The 17271-nt window shown below is 38.0% G+C and overlaps 1 protein-coding gene across 1 annotated transcript in view; it reads left to right on the plus strand.

Moving 5' to 3' along the window:
* The first annotated feature begins 1139 nt into the window (after window positions 1–1139).
* Window positions 1140–17271, plus strand: part of LOC127634871 (metal transporter CNNM4-like) — a 57670-nt gene continuing 41538 nt past the window's right edge. The window contains exons 1-3 of the mRNA XM_052114600.1: window positions 1140–2516; window positions 15917–16060; window positions 17037–17171. Coding sequence (XP_051970560.1) covers window positions 1145–2516; window positions 15917–16060; window positions 17037–17171 — 1651 coding nt within the window. The 5' untranslated portion in view covers window positions 1140–1144. The remainder of the gene's footprint in view (window positions 2517–15916; window positions 16061–17036; window positions 17172–17271) is intronic.

The following is a 17271-nucleotide window of genomic DNA, read 5'->3' on the forward strand; positions in this document are numbered from 1 at the left end:
TCTTAATTTGTTACTTAAAAAATAAAAACATCTTACTGTCTTAAAAGTATTTGGGCTTTTGGGCACTGTTGGGCCCTTGAGCAAGGCCCTTGAACCTATCTGCTCCAGGGGCGCCGTATCATGGCTGACCCCAGCTTAGCTGGGATATGTGAAAAATAAATAATTTCACCATGTATATGCAGAAATGTATGTATAATGTGTGACAATTGGTCAAATTAAAAATTAAATTAAATTAAATGAAATTAAATTAAATTAATTAAATTAAATTATTTGCATAAATTGACAAAATGTGCCCTATAACTATTGCCCCGCTATCTACACTACATCAATAAATTATGTTGCTCCATCAATATTAAATTAAAAAAAAAATGTTTTTCCTTAAGGTGTTTCTTTAGCAGTTGTATCCTACTGTTTATTTGCAGCCTGTCTGATGGCGCCATCTGTTGGTGAATTATCACAATAACACGGCATATCCATTCAATTGTTATGAACTAGTAGTTGCCGCACACACACACACACACACACACACACACACACACACACACACACACACACACACACACACACACACACACATATATATATATATATACACATACATATATATAAATATATATATCAAGTGGTAGTTGCACATCTGTCCATTAGAGGGGGCCATTGTAAACGTAAACACGAAAATTGCCAACGAACGAATTGATCACGTTTCACCACAAATTTTTTTAAAAATAAAATAATAATAATAATATATATATATATATATATATATATATATATATATATATATATATATATATATATATATATATATATATATATTATTATTATTATTATTTTTATTTTATTTTTATTTTACTTACCATAAAACTACACGAAACTATTACATGTGTGTACCCGTTTTTAAAGTGACACTCCCTCATATTTTCAAAATTAACGAGCGCTTGTGACTAAACAAACCGCTCTACCTTAACGGTTAAAAACCCAAACGTTATTCATTTTTCAACTGAATCAAAGAGGGCTCTCTTCCTCATTAGGTGACGATTCGCACGCTGATTGGAGTTCCACAGGTCTCATGTTAATGAGGAGGCGTGGCTGTGGGGACTGAGTATGTGACGTCAACTCCCATTCCACAGAGAGTGAAACAAACATGGCGACAGAATGGAGTGGGAAAGGGTTCACGCTGACTTTAATGCTGTTAATTTATAGTGGAGTCTGTGCGAATGGAGCGGAATCTACGGGGAGCGACAGCCGGATCCTCGGCATGCGCCTGGAGAGGAGCGACAAGCCCGCCATGATCACCGATGATGGTATCCTACAGGTAACCGAGGAGAGTGACATCCTGCTCAGGTTCTACGGGCTGCAGATCAGCAATGACACTTGGACGCAGATTAAGTTCATGGAGCAGGGCGAGGACATCAGCGCTGACTTAAACAGGACTTGTGCTGACTTCACAAAAGACATCTCCATCAGGGCTAGTATGAGTGTCAGCAGCCAGGGCACATCAGGGGTGCTGGGGGTCAAAATTAAACCACTTAGGAAAAGCGAGTCCCAGAGGGATTATGGTGTGTGCATCAGACACAGCCAAGATGGAAAGTGGTACCTCCTGGGAGAACATGATGGAAAGTTACGGGTGGTGGAGGAGAAGTCGTCACTGCTTCCCATTTGGTTCCAGGTGATCTTGATCATTTGCCTTCTGGTGCTGTCAGGTATGTTTAGTGGGTTGAATCTGGGTCTCATGGCTTTGGACCCCATGGAACTGCGAATCGTGCAGAGTTGTGGCACGGATAAAGAAAAGAAGTATGCACGTAAGATCGAACCCATTCGGAGGAAAGGGAACTACCTGTTGTGCTCGCTTCTCCTTGGAAACGTATTGGTCAACACCACACTGACCATCTTGCTGGATGATCTCATTGGCTCTGGTTTGGGTGCTGTGGTGGCATCAACCATAGGCATTGTCATCTTTGGTGAGATTGTTCCTCAGGCCCTCTGCTCTCGCCATGGCTTGGCAGTGGGTGCCAATACCATCCTTGTCACCAAGTTCTTCATGCTTGTCACCTTCCCATTGTCCTACCCCATCAGTAAGCTCCTAGATTGTGTGCTGGGCCAGGAGATTGGCACTGTATACAACAGAGAGAAGCTGGTGGGGATGCTGAAGGTGACTGAGCCATACAACGACCTGGTGAAAGAGGAACTCAACATGATACAAGGAGCTCTGGAGTTGAGGACTAAGACGGTGGAGGACATTATGACCCCACTTAATAACTGCTTCATGATCAACAGTGACGCTGTCCTGGACTTTAACACCATGTCTGAGATCATGGAGAGCGGGTACACCCGCATACCTGTTTATGAGAATGAACAGACCAATATCGTGGACATTCTCTTTGTGAAAGACCTGGCGTTTGTGGACCCAGACGACTGCACTACGTTGAAGACCATCACTAAGTTCTACAACCATCCAGTACACTTTGTCTTTCATGACACCAAGTTGGATTCCATGTTGGAGGAGTTTAAAAAAGGTATGTCACCTTTGTCATGGGGTTATTCAGAGTTGGAACAGATTTAAAGAAATAGTTCACTCAAAAATGAAAATTCTCTCATTTATTCACCCTCATGCCATCCCAGATGTTTATGACTTTTTTTTTCTGTAGAACACAAATGAAGATATTTAGAAGAAAATCTCAGCTCTGTAGGTCAATACAATGCAAATGAATGGTGGCTGGAACTTTGAAGCTCCAAAAAGCACATAAATGTAGCACAAGCGTGGTAGTGGTGTAGTAGGCTAAAGCACATAACTGGTAATCAGAAGGTCACTGGTTCGATCCCCACAGCCACCACCAATGTGTCCTTGAGCAAGGCACTTAACTCCAGGGTGCTCTGGGGGGATTGTCCCTGTAATAAGTGCACTGTAAGTCGCTTTGGATAAAAGCGTCTGCCAAATGCATAAATGTAAATGTAATTAAGCATAATCCACATGACTGCATTGGTTAAATCCATGACTTCAGAAGTGATATGATAGGTGTGGGTAGGAAACGGATCAAAATTTAGGTCCGTTTTTACTATAAATCTCCACCAGCTCCACACAAAGAATTTGAATCACCAAAAAACAAAAGAAGATGTGAAAGTGAAAGTGGAGATTTACAGTAAAAAAGGAGTTTAATATTGATCTGTTTCTCGTCCACTGCATTGATATCACTTCTTAAAACATGGATTTAACCACTGGAGTCATATGGATTACTTTTATGCTGCCTTTATTTGCTTTTTGGAGCTTCAAACTTCTGGCCACCATTCACTTGCATTGTATTGACCAACAAAGCTGTTTGTCACACTCCAAAAAAATATTTAGCCTATTTGTAAGATTTTGGATTTCAGTTGAATTGTGTAATCTTTAACAAAATTAAATTAATGAAACTTATTCAAGTTAAGCTTGTTATGAAATTAAATGTGTTAATCGTAAGAATAGATTCAAATATGTTTTTGAGTGTAGAATGACAGCCTCAGTCACCATCTGCTTTTTTTTGCTTGGAATAATTATGTAACATCTCCTTTTTTGTTTCAATTTAGAAAGCATGTGGGTTTGTAACAACATGAGGTTGAGTAAATGATGACAAGCATTCTTTCCTTGCAGCATCATTCACACATATCAGCGATATTCATGAGGTGTAGCGAGTAACAGTACAGTAGGAAGGAGGAGTATCATCAGTGATGTCACTTTTAGAGAGTTTGTATCTCTCCTCTCTAATCTTAATTGGTCCTACTCCTAGGTTGGAAAACACACATCCTCTCTCCCTTTGGGCATTTCTCTCCTCCACTGACTGTCAAGGTCAGTTGTCTCGCCTCCCTTGTATTGTGTCACTTTGTCCCACACATTGTTTTGGGAGGCTGTTTTCCTGTTGTTCTGAATCCCATGTGAATTTCTTTCTTTCAGTGGATCATAATGCTAGGTAGAATATTAGGGACTGACAGCCTCAGTTAAATGGTGACTAAGGCTGTCGTTCTGCCCAATATTTCCTTTCATATTCCCCAGAAGAAAGAAATGAACATAAGGGAACAACATAAGTGTGCGTAAATTATGACTGAATTTTCATTTTTGGATGAACTATTGCTTAGTCTGTAAAGTCTACATGAAACTAACAGGCAGGGGCTACATTAGGGCGGAACGGACCACCTCAAAAATCCCAATTCTTATGTGTATGATTTTTTGCTTACATTTCCTTTCATTAAAATAATAACTTCCTCTCCCCCAAAATTACTTCCTTTTTTTTGGTTTTACATTACCAAGCCCACTGTCACATTATGGAAGTAAAATGGGTTGTGAAAATAATTTCACGTTTTATTTTTTGGCTAAGAAAAAGTGTTAAAAGTGTATAGGATGTATTTTTAGATGATGAATTGCACCATTGTTTTTTCACAGGCCCTATTGAAAGTATGTCTAAGCAAAAATATTAAAGCCATGTGTAAAATATCTGACATTTAACATGACTAAACTGTGTTTAGCTGATCATGTGTTTGTTGTTATTACAGCAGTCATGCCCATGACACTATGACTTTGTATTCTGCAGAACACAAATAAGGATTTTTAGAAGAATATCTCAGCTCTGTAGGTCCTCACAATGCACGTGAACGGTGACCAAAACTCTGAAGCTCTAAAAAGCAGAAAGGCAGCATAAAAGTAATCCATACGATTTCAGTGGTTACTCAATGTCTTCAGAAGAAATATGATAGTTGTAGTTGAGAAACAGATACATATTTAAGTCCTTTTTAACTATACATCTCCACCTTTGACCAGCTCCAATCAGTAGGTAGCGATATGCACGAAGAATGAAAATCGCCAAAAAACAAAAGACAAAGAATGTGGAAGTGAAAGTGGAAATTTATAGTAAAAAAAAAAAAGAGCTTTTATTGATCTGTTTCTTACCCACACCTATCACAGTGCTTCTAAAGACATGGATTAATCCACTGGAGACTTTTGGATTACTATGAAGCTCCAAAAAGCACAAAGGCCACCAATCACCTGCATTATATGGACCTACAGAGGTATTCTTTAAAAAATATTTGTTTGTGTTCTGCAGAAGAAAGGCAGTCATACACCTCTGGGATGGCCTGAGGGTGAGTAAATGATGAGATAATTTTCATTTTTGGGCTAACTATTCCTTTAAGACTAGCAACCAGTCAACAGAAGCTGTTTAGCCACTTGTTGTATCCATATGTGGTCTATAACAGTTTTTGTCAGTGGGTGACTTTGAAAGTGTAATTATTACATCAGGCTGTGGAATGAAACTGCGTTTGCTGTCTCTTGGTTTAGGATGAGGAAATCATCAATTATGCCATTTGTTTCTTGAGTTGCATTTTTAACTGTTATTTTGCAGGTTGTCATTTATATGCGGTTAAATGTTGGAGGCTAATTGTAGGCTACTGCATTTTAGACAGTGGTATCACTGCTCTAAATAGGCTGTGTTTGGAATGGAATACTAGTGTTCTGCTATAATTGCCTACAATTTCTTTTTTTAACACTAAAGCAAAATGTTAACCTCAGTCACCATTCACTTATATTGTATAGAAAAAGATTCAATGAAAGTAAATGGAGACTGAGGCAAACATTCTGTTTTGCATCTCCTTTTTTGCTCCATGGAAGAAAGGAAGTCGTACAGGTTTGGAACAACATGGGCTATGCCACTATGTTTTCATCGGGCTAGAGGGCATAGCCCATTTCCCAGCCTTCACCAGTATTCAAAACAGCATCACACTGTGGGGTGTTGGTCAGGTTAGCTCTCTAGCTCAGACACACTGACAACAGTCAGAAAGAATTAAGATGAGATGCGACATGAGCTTGTCTGTTTTGAAGCACTTCCTGTTCCTTATGCTGAAGTCTTATCTTACTGCACTGATAATCTTCCTTTCATCGTGCATTTGCCGGTGATGTGCCACTGGTCATGCCTAGTTTTTGGGTTGGACTTCTACTTTTGTTGAACTGTATCAAATTGTTTTAGTTATGTGTTAGTATTCGGGGCCAATTACAATATAATTATAAAGTTATTAAGAGGAGAAGCCTCATGTTTCTGTTCAACCCATGCTACTTCATGTTGTTTTGGTCAGTGGTCGGTTGTCCAAAGTGGATTTGGCCAACTCCCTGTCGGTATTGTCATGTCATAAGCCTCTCCGTATTCTAATAGGATCACAGTCTGTTGGGTTTCTGTGCAGGCGTTCATGAATCTGGCTACAGTGTCACAAATACACTACTCTCAACCTGTCCCTCACTTCCTGTCATGCAGTGGATTGATTCATGCTGACTGTGCATCTGATGGTTTTTGTGTGTGTGTGTGTGTGTTTGTGTGTTAGAGGCTAAGACGCAGTACTGGCTCTGTTGACAAAGGAGCAGGCAGTTTTCTTTGTAGGGATGCACCAATCCGATACCTGGATCGGTATCAGCTCTGATACTAAAGTTTTAGACAGATCCAGTATCGGTCCGATGAGCCCTATCCACGTCCGATACCGTGTTAGTTTCTGTCAAGCTCCAAAACTGACTGAAAAGCACCATTAAAGTAGCCCATATGCCACTTGAAGATGTGCAATAGCTGTGTGAATCACAAAAGGCTGTGTTTGATATGTAAATATACAGTATAGTATGCATGGGCAGCGCGTTAGTGAATGGTGCTACTTTGCTGACACACGTACATAGCATGTGTAGGCTGGTAAGGCAGTCGCGGCTATTTTCAGCCCTCATAGCTTGCGGCTATTTTCATATTTGAGCCCTACTCACGAACAACATCTCAGATGTAGATGCTCAATAGTTCGGTTCACTTATAATATGCATTTAGAATGGCAGCAGAGGAGCATTTTACCAGAATTTGAATAAGAAGCGAATTAAACGTCTGTGAACTAGCCCACATACAGACACTTACAGGACTTCTTGGAGTGTGCCATCTTTCAAAATAAAAGCCTGCATGTTTTAAAATGAAAGGTGCAAGACTGAAATATATTACTGTTGTATTCTAAAATTCCAAAAGTAAATAAAGATAATAATAATTTATTATTATTATTATTATTTTTACAAATTATAACAACATTGAAAAGAAAACTAGCGTCATTTCTTCTGAAGGCTTAGACTGGAATCTCTGTTAATTTGCTGCAATCTCCAGCAGACTAGATTACAATAAAGTTTTTCTTTATAGGCTATACGTTTATAATGAAATAATGTTAGAAGTTTGTGATATTCTAAACTGATTATGAAAAAAACAACACTGGTATTGGAATTGTTATCGGCTGATACTGAGATATCCTAATCAAATCGGAGGAGAAAAAGTGGGATTGGTGCATCCCTAGTTCATAGTCAATGGCAATTGCAGAAGCCCCTAATTCTCCCTCCAACTCTATACTTCATGCAGATTAAAATGTATATTAAACAAAAGAAAAGGAGAAATATACATGTATATCTAAAAAAAAACACATTTCTACTACTGTGTGTCCTCACAGTAGGTCGAGGTTAATTAAAACAATATGCTTCTTTTAAAAGTTTACACAGCTGTGTCCGTACAATATCAGACATTTATAAAATCAGGCAAAGAGACCGGGGCTAGTTGTCACATTGGGAAGTTGTCAAAAGTCCAATTCGCCAAATGTGATTTCTTGATTGCTGAGGTTTTGCGTGTTGTTTTTAACACCTCAAAACCCTCTTTTGATTTTGTCAGTTTTGTGAATTCAACTCTCCAAAGTAAATTTTCCATATCATCATACTTTTAGCCCTAGAAATGAAGCACACAACCGGTAAAAAGTTTTGAAAACCTTGACTAAAATGTTTCTCATGATCTTAAAAATCTTTTTTGATCTGAAGGCGTAAACTTAAATGTTTGAAATTAGTTTTGTAGACAAAAATATTATTATACCACCATATTAATTTATTTCATTTTAAAACAAAAATGTAATAAAAAAAAAAAAAGATTTTGAAATCGATGACTTGGACCAAATAATAAAGAAAAGCAGCCAATAAGTGCCCAAAATAGATGGGAACACCTTCAATACTGTTTAAAAAGCATCCCAGGGTGATACCTAAAGAAGCTGGTTGAGAAAATGTCAAGAGTAAATTTCTGCAAAATCTAGGCAAAGGGTGACAACTTTGAAGATGCTAAAATATAACACAGTTTTGATTTATTTTGGATTTTGTTCAGTCACAACATAATTCCCATAGTTCCATTTATATTATTCCATAGTTTTAATGACTTTACTATTATTCTAAAATGTGAAAAAAAAATTTATACAAATAAAATGATAATAAAGAATGAGTTTTTCAAAACCTTTGTTTTACAGTTTTACCTTTACCTTTACCTTTGTTTTACCTTTGTTAACAGTGTATATAAACTTAAAATGTAGCAGTTCTGTATGTTTTGGCCAATTAAGGTACTGAATAATTAGTGAATTAATGTGGCTAGCAGGGCGGGGCCGAGCGGCGTCTGGGCAGGGCGGGGCCGGGAAGAAGTGAATGAAATCCACCTGTGTGCCACACCGGTCTCGCGTCCAGTGGGGGCGGCGGGAGTATTTGAGGAGAGGAGACAGCGGCAGACGAGAGAGAGATGCATGAAGCTGTCTGCGTGTATCTGCGTGTCAGTGTGGTGTTGCTGAAAAGCAGCCTTATTGTGTGCGACTGAAAAGTGCAACAATAAATGTCTATGTGTTTTTTCAAGCTGGCCCCAGCTTGCTCCTTTCCATAATTGTTACATTGGTGCTGAAGCCCAGGAAGGAGGAAGGACACGCTGTCAAGGAGTCCTTCCCGCTGACTGAGGATCGTGATGCCGAGTGTGTGCTCGATCCGGTGGCTCTGGAGGAATGCATCAACCGGCAACCGAAAGGGATGGCTGAGGGGTCCAGTGCCATCGGCCAGTGTCGCAGACGGAATCACGGCAGCGAATTGAGGGCCAGTCGACAGCATGTCCGGGCCAGCGAGTCAGTCTCTCTCTCCTCTCTCCTCTCTGCTTCCTCCTCTCTCCCTCATCCTGTTCCCACTCCCAGGCATGTGGGGGTCGGATCCTGAGAGCTTCACGATGCATCAACACTCCCTCCCTAGAATTGGTGAGAGGGGAGTGGGTGGTAATGTCACAGGCCGGAGAATTCCCCAACCTGAGTTTGGCGATGGGGATATGTGGCGAGCAGGGCTGGGCTGAGCAGCGTCTGGGCAGAGCGAGGCCGGGAAGATAAGTGGTAAATGAGCTCCACCTGTGTACCACACTGGTCTCGCATTCCAGTGAGGGCCAGCGGGAGTATTTGAGGACAGGAGACTACGTGTTTTGTCAAGCCGGCCCAGTTTCTGTCCACGACGGCGGGGGATGGCACTGGACCCTTTAGCCATTCCTTCCGGTTGCTGGTTGATGCGGGGCTCCAGCGCCACCAGATCGAACACTAACCTCGGCGTCGTGACCCCCAGCCAGCAGCGACGACTCCTTGGATGCCGCATCCTTCCTCCTCGGGTTTCGGCACCAGTGTAATGTTTAAAGATGGGAAAGGAAGAAGCTGGGGCCAGCTTGACAAAACACGTAGGCATTTATTGTTGCACTTTTCAGTCGGTCACAATAAGGCTGCTTTTCAGCAGTGCACAAAAGGTTTGATTTTCAGCAACACCACACTGACACGCAGATACATGCAGACAGCTTCAAGCATCTCTCTCTCTCTCATCTGCCAGTGTCTCCTCTACTCAAATACTCCTGCTGCACCGAACTGGAACACGAGACCGTGGAGATCATTCACCACTTATCTTCCCGGCCTCACTCTGCCCAGACGCCGCTCGGCCCCGCCCTGCTCACCATACTTAATTGGACACATCTACTGTTGACTGGTGATTCTCAGTCAATTTACTTGTGCTGCAGTGATGTAACTGTGAAGAGTTTTAGAAACTACGGAGCCACAAACCACATGTGCCACTAAAGATGCAATGAAGTGCTTCATTGCTCAGGGGACTGCGGCTCAGTTTAGCAAAATGACTCATTGTGATGTAACGCCTTGATGAGATCAACACTGTTTTTTCTCCGCCTCAAACTATTTCTGTGGGACATGAGTTTGTGAATATATTTTTTTAAAGTTGGCTGACTGCTTAATTTACTAATAATCATATAAATCCCTTGATTTTCAATTTTCTGGCATCTTTTAAATGGAACAATCGGGCCTGATTACATAAATCATTAGAGGTGTGACATTTATAAGCAAAAGTGATCCAAAAGGTTTAAATGACAACATCAATGTTTTTTATTTATTTAATTTATGGAGTTGTGTTTGTGAAATCAGAATATTTTCAATTTCAAGTGAACTTTTTTTTCAATGCACCTCTATCTTCCAGAAAGTAACTAAGTGACATATAAACTAGCGTTTGAGAAACTTTAAAAAATGATGTATACCATATAATGGTTCATATCTTACATTTCTTTAACCTTTTGAGCAATCTTAGTTTTTGGTAGTTTTTTAGTATTTAGTTTAATTATTTATTTCTCAAGTAGATATTTGAATGGCATAATATTGATTACCACAAAAAAATTTATTCTATATAAAAAAAGGAAGAGGCACTTACAATGGAAATGAATGGGGCCAATCTGTAATTGCTAAAATACCAACTTTTTCAAAAGGATTGCCACCAGACATAAACAATATGTGTTAACTTGATTTTAGAGTGATAAAATCGCTCACTAACCTTTTCTGTGTAAGTTATTTCTAAATATATGATTTTGTTTGCATGATGACGTACTGTAACACATTAACCATACAAAACTAAAATGGCCATAATACACACGTTTTAACTGAAGAAATCGTGTTTATGCTTTTTTTAAATTATGACATTTCTTACTAATTTCTTGTGTAAATTGGCCCAATTCACTTCCATTGTAAGTGCCTTAAGCCTTTTTTTAAAGAAAAAGAGGAACAAGTCGAAACAATTGTTTTGTGGTAATCATCATTATGCCAAAAATGCTTTCGACTGAGCTTAACTTGTATTGAACCCAAAATGTTAATGTAAGCTAATTGTGAAATGTTGAATTAATGGAATTTGGAATAGGGTGCAATGGGGCTAAAGGGTCTGTGGGGTCAAAGGCTCCATTGATTTTTTTTATTATCTCCTAAAACTCTAAATAGCATCAAAACCTACCACAGCACTTTCCTAAACACCTGTTTGTCTTTTCCTTGCGATCTTTGCATGTGGTGTCTAAAGGATGATTTTGAGGCAGTTTGATCTAGTTTTTTATATATTTTTTTAAATGTTGCAAATTTATGTAGCTAATGAAAATCCCTGAAATTAACACATTTCTTTTGAGACAAAATACTTATTTATAATGTTCAGCTTTGATTAAGGACATTAAATCAAAATTGTTTCAATAGCTATCAAATATGTAAAAGAATAGTATTTGGGGGTAAAAAATAGAGCTAAAGGCTCCCCTATAAAACACATTGTTTTTCTTATGTGGAGGGAATAGATTTGTAATGATAAATGTTCAAAGTGGGCTCACATTGACTCATCTGATCATAATAGATATTAGTTTGTTTATAGAATAATTGAGGTGTAATAAAATGCCAAATGGGTTGAAATTAACAGGAAATGGTTGACTTTTTTTGAGGAAGTATATCTAATTTTCTTACTCGATTTGCATTAGTTGACAAATTATAAAATGAAAATCGAAAACTGATTTGCATTAGTTGACAAATTATAACCTATAATTATTGCCCCTATATCTACACGATATCACTTTAAACCCCCTAGGGGCCTTTTACTCCAAGTGAGGGAGACTTTTACACCAAGTGTGTGGTAAAAAGCTCCCTCACCACCTTTTTTCTTTTTTTACTGAATTTTAATAGAAAAAAAAAATCATCTGTTTTCATATACATATTTTTTTTTTGTTTTCGATCTTGACACAATTTGTGACCAGAAAAAAGCAAAGTTTCCTTATTGGGTTCCTTTTGCCCTATTGTACACTACAAAAAATGTGTTGTCCACTCTTGGTCTTTGGCACTTAGTTGTATTGAATTGATTAGAATCTATATTATATCTCAGCCTTTGGTATTAGCTGACAGCTGGCTGAAGAAAGAAGCCAGCTGTCTAGACAGAGAAACATTGTTTTTAAAACTTGTTTTAAGAAATTAAAACTTTGCTTTTAAGGTTTTCATGACTCACAAGATTTACGGTAAACAAGTATTTGTCTGTGTGTGTCTTTGTCTGACTCAAATGAACGTGTATGTGTGGAACAGATGATGTCATATCTGTGAGAAATATATTTAGATTTGCAGTCTGTGTTTTGTTTTTCCTGTTGTCATCATTATGTTAGCTCATTTCCTCCCCTGCAACATAATGTCAACCCGCTGAGAAATCTGCTCTGTTCCAAAGCCATGTCGAAATGATTTCACACTCAAAATGCTTTGAGATTTTTTTACATCAAAGACTCTTGCTCTAGAATCCACCTTGAGTCAGTTTTCTAGAACTCACTCAGCAAAGTTATGTCTCTTTTTCTACATTACTCAAGTTCAGGCTGCCTGTGGTGCTGCATGCTTTATTAGCTCAATCCTGTCACGGGCAGATTTGTTTCACATTACTAACAGTGAGATGGCAGATAAGCAGACAGACATTAACTCTTCGCTCCCTGTTCACTTACCCAGTACTATTTTATTATCATGTTTTTCAGGACATGGTACCTTGCTAATATGATGTTACTGGACTTTGTGTCATGGTAATTTGCACTGGTAATAGTTTTTTTTATGTATACTTTGGCGTATGTAGAACCCTATAAAATCAGTTTAATTTTATTTTCCCAGTTCTGTGTTTTTCCATTCATTTATTTCCTAAATCCCATGTTTTAAAGTCTAATTAAATTGTATCATAAAAACATGTCTAATCTAATAAAGTTATAGAACCTTAATCAAATGAAAATAATAAAATAAAAAATATAATGAAATAAATATTGGGATTATTATTTATTATTATTATTATATATTGTTACTACATTGTATATTAAAACACTGTAATTTACTATGGAGTGGTTATATTGTATATTTTGTTGCAATTTCGTCAAGTTCTCGTATATTTAAACTGAGATTTTATTTTGGCGGACAGTTGAGTAAAGCATTTTTAGTTTGTATGTTTTTGACGACAACTTCTCGTCTCTGCATAACCTTTGGCATTGTCGCTATATGGCTCATTGTACCTATTGAACCTCAAAAGGCTGCAATTTTAATTATATCCAGATGTATTCTGCATGTTAAGGTCATGATGCTAATGATGAGGTGTTCAGTGTTCACTTTGAAGCGTGCAGCATGTGCAAACTGTATATTTATTTAATAGTCTTTTGTGGTTTAATCATTACACTAGGACACATGACGATTTTTAACTTTATTAATTATGCATTCATACATTTGTTTATCCCAAATAAGTCATATTCTGTGAAATTCCACCTTTTATACATAATTCTGAAATCATAGGGCCCTATTATGATGTATAGAGCAAAGGTTAGTTATAGTCATTGTTTAGTACTATGGTTTGCATATCAATATCATGCCATTACAATCTGTTACCATGGTATTTTGTATCAGTCTATAGTTGTTTTATTTGGGTTTCTTATAGACACTATATGTACTTTATGGCAGTAGTATATGTGGTCCTCTGACAGCTTTGAAGTCTGTATAGTCGTGGACAGTCTGACGGATTGTATTTAATGGCTTTTATATGAGACAGGAAAAGTTGTAGTTTTGGATGGGAAGATGATCCTGTACAAAAAATCCTGTATTTTATTGTGAAACTCACAGTATTTGCTATTTATCATTATGAATGTCAGTGCAGCATTGTGTTTTATCTACTTGTAACTTCTGTATTGAATGGGCTTATTGTTTTGATGAGCAAACTCTTTAGGATTTCCTGGCTCTTTGTATGCTGCATTGCCTCAATAGACATTCTCAGTCTGATAAACGGCATTAACCCTTAACAGTCACCATTTGTCCTTGACACTGTTTATGCAGAAGACATTACAGTCCTGTGTTTTGTCTTTACTATCTCTGCGTTACTGAAAGTACCGCAGTGTTTTTGTTTTTTAGATTTGGTATAATGTATTTACACATTTTGTTTTTCTATACCATACCATGTAATGCCATGGTATTCATTGATGTACCCTTAGGTGTTCTATGTAAACACCATAAATGGTAATCATCAGATTCCATCACTAAGACATAGTACCCCCATAGTGCTTTTCTTTGTAAGGGTATGGGTCTGTCTCTGTTTTTCTCGCATACTGTCAGCTTCACAACCTCCCTCTGTCATAGAAAGCATTAGCTTTTCAACTACTCGTTATTTCATTTTGACAGTGTGAGGTAGCTTATTTTAATCTCTGATTCTATATTTAGGTCGAATATAATGTGTATTATACACTCACCTAAAGGATTATTAGGAACACCTGTTCAATTTCTCATTAATGCAATTATCTAATCAACCAATCACATGGCAGTTGCTTCAATGCATTTAGGGGTGTGGTCCTGGTCAAGACAATCTCCTGAACTCCAAACTGAATGTCAGAATGGGAAAGAAAGGTGATTTAAGCAATTTTGAGCGTGGCATGGTTGTTGGTGCCAGACGGGCCGGTCTGAGTATTTCACAATCTGCTCAGTTACTGGGATTTTCACGCACAACCATTTCTAGGGTTTACAAAGAATGGTGTGAAAAGGGAAAAACATCCAGTATGTGACAGTCCTGTGGGCAAAAATGCCTTGTTGATGCTAGAGGTCAGAGGAGAATGAGCCGACTGATTCAAGCTGATAGAAGAGCAACTTTGCCTGAAATAACCACTCGTTACAACCGAGGTATGCAACAAAGCATTTGTGAAGCCACAACACGCACAACCTTGAGGCGGATGGGCTACAACAGCAGAAGACCCCACCGGGTACCACTCATCTCCACTACAAATAGGAAAAAGAGGCTACAATTTGCAAGAGCTCACCAAAATTGGACAGTTGAAGACTGGAAAAATGTTGCCTGGTCTGATGAGTCTCGATTTCTGTTGAGACATTCAGATGGTAGAGTCAGAATTAGGCGTAAACCGAATGAGAACATGGATCCATCATGCCTTGTTACCACTGTGCAGGCTGGTGGTGGTGGTGTAATGGTGTGGGGGATGTTTTCTTGGCACACTTTAGGCCCCTTAGTGCCAATTGGGCATCGTTTAAATGCCACGGCCTACCTGAGCATTGTTTCTGACCATGTCCATCCCTTTATGGCCACCATGTACCCATCCTCTGATGGCTACTTCCAGCAGGATAATGCACCATGTCACAAAGCTCGAATCATTTCAAATTGGTTTCTTGAACATGACAATGAGTTCACTGTAATAAAATGGCCCCCACAGTCACCAGATCTCAACCCAATAGAGCATCTTTGGGATGTGGTGGAACGGGAGCTTCGTGCCCTGGATGTGCATCCCACAAATCTCCATCAACTGCAAGATGCTATCCTATCAATATGGGCCAACATTTCTAAAGAATGCTTTCAGCACCTTGTTGAATCAATGCCACGTAGAATTAAGGCAGTTCTGAAGGCGAAAGGGGGTCAAACACAGTATTAGTATGGTGTTCCTAATAATCCTTTAGGTGAGTGTAAATGCAAACTCTAAGAACTATGCATGAGTTTCTGAGTAAGTTGGATGATTGAGTAAAACTGTAATGGTGCCTTCTGTCTTTTGTGGAACTGTTTTGTCATATGTTTTGTAGCTTGATTCTTTTATGATTGTGTTCACTGTTACAAGGTCTTTGATGGGTGTTATTTGACAGCACACACTGCACATTATTGTTATTGAAAGCTGTTAATCTCAGTAATTGAAGAAGAAATAATACAACTCTTTTATAAATGTGTTGTCGTGTTGTTATGATTGATTTGATGATTTCTTAAGTGATCTGATGAAATTGTTATCTTCCCCTGCAGGTAAATCCCACTTGGCGATTGTTCAGAAAGTTAATAACGAGGGGGAGGGAGATCCGTTCTATGAGGTGCTGGGATTGGTCACCCTGGAAGATGTCATTGAAGAGATCATCAAATCAGAAATCCTGGATGAATCTGACCTCTACAGTGAGCGTCTAAATTATTATTATTATTATTATTATTATTTTTTTATGTAAAAAAATTCAGTGTGCTAACTGTGTTGTGTGTTGAGAAAGGGATAGTTTGTGCAAAAATGCACATTCTGCCATCATTTACCATTTTGTGTTCCTTGGAATAAATGAAGTGATATGGGGTTTGGAACACATGAGGGTGAGTAAATGATGACAGAATTTTCATTTAATCTCTTTAACACGACATAGGCTATATTAAAACATAGAAGTACAGGACTCTCGAAACACCAACCAGACTTTTGACTGACAAGCGCAAGATTGTTGCACGCATAACTGCTTCTTACAAAATCAAAGAGACACATACTCAGCATTTTTATAGAACATGTGATTTTAGGGGTTTTATTGTACCAGTGCAAACTTTGGAGTAAAAATATTATTTTTAAGATTTATTATAGTATTATTTATTTGTCACTGTAATGTAGTACATGGGTCATTGACAAATAAGGTATAAAAAATAAGATATCCTTTAAAAATCTAGTTTGAAACACTTTATGTCAAGATCTTGTCAAGATCTTAGAAATTTCATTTTGACTGATGATTTCATTAATTTGTGAAAAACCTTTTATAGTATTTTCTACAAAAACAAAAATAATGATTTAAAAAATGTCAGGTGATGTAACCATCGAGTTAAATGTATTAAAATACTTTCCTTGCACCTTGTAAGATTGCGCATAAACAACTTAATTTTTAATTTCCAAAAACTTTTTAAACATTATTTCAAGGTAAAAATATTTGTATATACATCATGATTTTTTTTTTTTGGTAAAAAATGTCAAGAAGTTTTCTCAGGGTTACAACATATGACCTGAACAAAATGTGTCTTTTTTTTTTTTTTAACAAACGCAATTGGTTCACTGCTTATTTTTTTTTTTTACTTATTTCACTTTCTGGTGAATTGGAATTAACTCTTTGTGGATCTACTGTATTTGCAGCTGATAACCGCAACAGAAAGAAAGTGGCACACAATAAGAACAAACGTGACTTTTCTGCCTTCAAATACGAGAGTGAGTCTAAAGTTAAGATCTCTCCTCAGTTGCTGTTGGCCGCTCACCGCTTCCTTGCAACAGGTAAATAATCAATCACAGCCATCCCCAGAATGACTGTAAAGCTTATAAAGTTCTTCCCTGTCATATCATTCCCTCCATGACCCACAACACGCTAACATGT

Source organism: Xyrauchen texanus, chromosome 4, assembly GCF_025860055.1.
Source record: "Xyrauchen texanus isolate HMW12.3.18 chromosome 4, RBS_HiC_50CHRs, whole genome shotgun sequence".
Lineage (NCBI taxonomy): Eukaryota > Metazoa > Chordata > Actinopteri > Cypriniformes > Catostomidae > Xyrauchen > Xyrauchen texanus.